This window comes from Pundamilia nyererei, unplaced genomic scaffold (genome assembly GCF_000239375.1).
Source record: "Pundamilia nyererei isolate P.nyererei 1_Seehausen unplaced genomic scaffold, PunNye1.0 scaffold00011, whole genome shotgun sequence".
NCBI classification, from domain to species: Eukaryota; Metazoa; Chordata; class Actinopteri; order Cichliformes; family Cichlidae; genus Pundamilia; species Pundamilia nyererei.
Genome location: NW_005187412.1, coordinates 3,921,894 through 3,925,641, shown reverse-complemented (window position 1 = coordinate 3,925,641; position 3,748 = coordinate 3,921,894). Strand labels below are relative to the sequence as shown.

At 44.7% G+C, this 3,748-nt stretch overlaps 1 protein-coding gene across 2 annotated transcripts in view; it reads right to left on the bottom strand.

Moving 5' to 3' along the window:
* Positions 1-2,328: 2,328 nt before the first annotated feature.
* The window catches only part of acsf3 (acyl-CoA synthetase family member 3), a 34,582-nt gene continuing 33,162 nt past the window's right edge, over positions 2,329-3,748 (bottom strand). For both annotated transcript variants that reach the window (XM_005724239.1, XM_005724240.1), the window contains exon 10: positions 2,329-2,939. In XM_005724239.1, the coding sequence (XP_005724296.1) occupies positions 2,825-2,939 (115 nt within the window). In that variant the 3' untranslated portion in view covers positions 2,329-2,824. The remainder of the gene's footprint in view (positions 2,940-3,748) is intronic.

The window sequence follows — 3,748 nt, the reverse complement described above, 5'->3', positions numbered from 1 at the left end:
AGATAAGTTTACATAAAAAAGTGAAACTGTGAAAAAAAGGGTACAATCAGCATAACATGAACTCTGTGTTAGCTTCTTTGTACCATCACCTTTGCCACAAACACTGTTTGTATCTCAAATACACAAACGGTCTCATTGGTGTCCCCCATAACCCACCCTCCAGGACCCTGGGGCCCAATAAGCAGCCATCTGCAGACAACCTCTTCCACCACGCTCTGGCAAACATGGGCGAGTGCGTGCGTGTTTGTGTGTGTGAGAGAGAGAGGCAAAAAGGGGAGGTAGAGACAGTTCAAGGGCACGAGTACTCCATCAAGTTGAGTCCAGGGAATAGCCACCACCTTCCCTGGCCCCTCCCGTGTGTGCACCAGGTGAGCACCGAGACCTGTCCTTGGTGCTCGCCTGAATACACACAGTACGGTGCACTGATTACTTCACACCACACGCGCTCTTCAGTTTGAATTTGACCCTCTGCTGCTTCGCTGCAGCCTCCGTGTGGCAGCCCCAGTCTTCTTGCCCGTGGCCCCAGCTGACTCCCGGCTCTGGCGTGGGTGGTTGGGTGGGGTGGCGTGGGGATTTGGGGGCACTGAAGCTGTCCTCTGGTGCTCTTGCAGCCCTGCCTGCTCATCCATCCTAGCCTGCCAGCCCACAGATCGATAGCTCTGCTCTCTTAATCAGGTCTCTGGTGACTGTGGGCGGACGAGTGCGTGTGTGCGTGTGTTTCTGTGTGTGGACAGAAGGTTGTATCAGCTGGGGGCTGCACTTGTATTTCTTTCTATCTTCAGTCCTCTGACTCTTCACCACGACTGTTTATCTCAACCGTATCGCCTTGGCTCATTCTCCTCGTTGCTTATTGCCCCGGCCGTATCACTTACTTCATGCCCTTTGCTGACTTTATTTTTTGCATATTAATTTCTTTCACCCTCATTTTCACAGCTGTTGTTAGAAATCCAATCACTGTGACAGTCCTGCATCGTATTTTTGTCTTCTTTCCCTGGCTTTACTTACATCTCTTCACACGCTCTCTGCACACTCTGGCGGCACGCCAGGGTTCATCCGAGAAGAGTCTCACAGCCGAGTCGGTCCCGGTACCACTGCAATTTGTCGTAACTCGTGATGAAGACAGAAGAGGTTAGACATTTTAGGAATGGAGATGAGAACCGATGAGAGGTGAGAAGAGCGAGCGGAGCGAGAGGGTTAGTCAGATGGAGTGCGGGGCATCCAGCTGTGGTGTTGTGCCTTGCTAGAGAATCCGCCTTCAGGCTCTCATTGCACCTGCATAGCCACAGCTGCACAGACACAGTGTAACACTCTTTGGGGGTAAAAAAACCTTCCAAAACACTTTTTAATTAAAAATCTCCAAAACTTTTTAATTTTCCTATGAAAACTGTTATTCCAAGTGCATCAGTGTGTTTACAAAACTAAATCAACCCAACAGTGTTCATCGTCTTTCTCCTGATTTACCACTGCACCGGATTTCATTTTGTTTAGTGCAGGTTTAATTAACCATGATCCTTGATTCTGGTTACACCACTCTACCACAAAAAGCTGTCATTGTGCATTCTCTGATCACACCATTTTCACTAATCAAACATCAGAATATTTCAATAAGAGCACATTTACCAAACGCTGCTTCTGGGTTTGAGCATTTTTTTAGTGGAGCATTTGAAAATCCTGGTCATCACGATCCATGCACACCACAGCTAGCTGTTCCCCTCTCATTAATGCAGATTGAAGAGCGGACCCCTCAGTTTCGCTGGGTGCAAAACACTTCACAAAGTGTTTGAAATTTCATATTTATTCTTTGTTTTCCAAGAGCTGCCACAAACATTTGCAACCGATTCACTTTTTTTTTTTTTTTAGCTCTGAAAAGGTCCTCTACGAACTTTTCATTGTGGGAAAGTAGCATAATTTGAAAGCACACTCACAATTGAAGTGTTTGGTTTTTTTATATGATAAGTACTTCAGTAGAAGACAAAGGGTCTTCTTTTTGATTCCTGAAGACAAGAAGTTCCCTCAAGTTTGAATCAAATCTTTTGGACCTAAGTCATGACCTGGATAACAGCAAACATGTACAGAAACACTGTTTATACCACACCTTTTTGAAGCTAATATGGCTAATTTTGTGTCACTAACACTGTGTCTCTTTGCAGAGGTTCTGTTCAATACTGCCCTAAACAAATATCAGACTGATGATTTCCACAGTTTTCTAATGTCACAGAAGAGTAAAAAGTGGTAGACAGTAAACATGTTTGCCCAGCGACTGAACGATGGTACTACTTGCTCACTGCAACTACTTGCATTTAGTTAGTTACAGTTAGTTACATTTCTGTGATCTGGCTTTCTGTGTTTGAAGACAGCAATGTATTTACCATTTTTCCTGATACATCTGATTTTTGCATTTATTTGCCAACTTGACCCCATTCACTCGCAAACTGTGAAACTGGCTGTCTCCTTTTTATTTGCCATTTTATCAGTCTTGATGCACCAATGTTGTTTTGAAGATGGCAGCTGATCGCAAGTGGTTACATACCTGTTCAAGGTCACGAGGTCACAAGTTCATTGCACACAGTCGCAAAACCTTTGATTATGATGTGCCCTCCGCTGTGTATTACATTTTACATATAAATTATATTTATAGTGTATTTATAGTTGCGAATAAGTTTCCTCAAATGTTAGCTTCCACGATGTTCCATGATGTCTTCATCTACTTTTCTGCCTCCTCTCTGTCTACCTGTGTGCAGAGAAACAGCCGTGTTTCTCTCTGCTGATGTACACCTGCAGTTCTTTATCCAGGCACCTGTATGTTGTCATGCAACTTTTCCAGTCATGAGAAGAATAGTCGCAGGAGGTCCTTCTTGTTGACCTTGCCCATCTGATTCCTCGGCATCTCCTCTACCACCACCAGGCCTGTAGGTATGGTGTAGGGTGCCATGTGCTCCCTGCAATAAACACCACTGTTAATATGGATGCACACACAAATACGCAACAACAACAACAACAACAAAAAAAGAAAAAAGAAAAAAGAGCAAACAACTGCAAAACAAAGGCTAGCCCTGTGGCGGAGTAGTCGAGATAAGGAAACGTCCTTCATACACTCTGCTGTTCTTCTCCCTTAATATCCCCAATTCGCCTTCCAGACACAGACAATCCCCCTTCGTACAAAAACAATATAATCACTGCAAGATGAAATAAAAAAATAAAAATAAACAAATAATAAAAAGGGAAAACAGAAGGCTGTGATAATTAAAAGTGTTTTATTTTTTTCCGTTTTGAATGCCTGGTTGTTACGTCAAGTCTTGAAGCCCGGAGCTTTTTTTATTATCTTCTAACCTAGTTTGTTTGTTTGTGCGGACGTGCGCGTGCTTTGGTGTGTAATCCAGTTGTGCGTGTGTGCGAGCATAATGACTGATATGACCGCCATCAAACACTCCTTTCAGCAGATGTCCGCGTGTTTCTGACTGAGTGAGTGAAGTGTGAATATATACGCATACGTACACGTCTCTGTAACAGGGGCTTGCGTGCTTGTGTCGCCGATTTCTCCAGGGCAATGTGTTCCTGTGTGTCTGCGTGCACGGGTGCGCGCGCACAAGCCTGAGCGTTCGAGGCGGTGTGAGGCAGTGAGGGTGAGACAGAGATTCAGACTGACAGCTGAAGCCAGGGCACTGAAGAGTGAGCATCCATCTACTTGTTTATGTCTCATTTTATCTCTTTCTCGCTCTCCCCTACACCCAGGCCTCAGCAGAGGGCT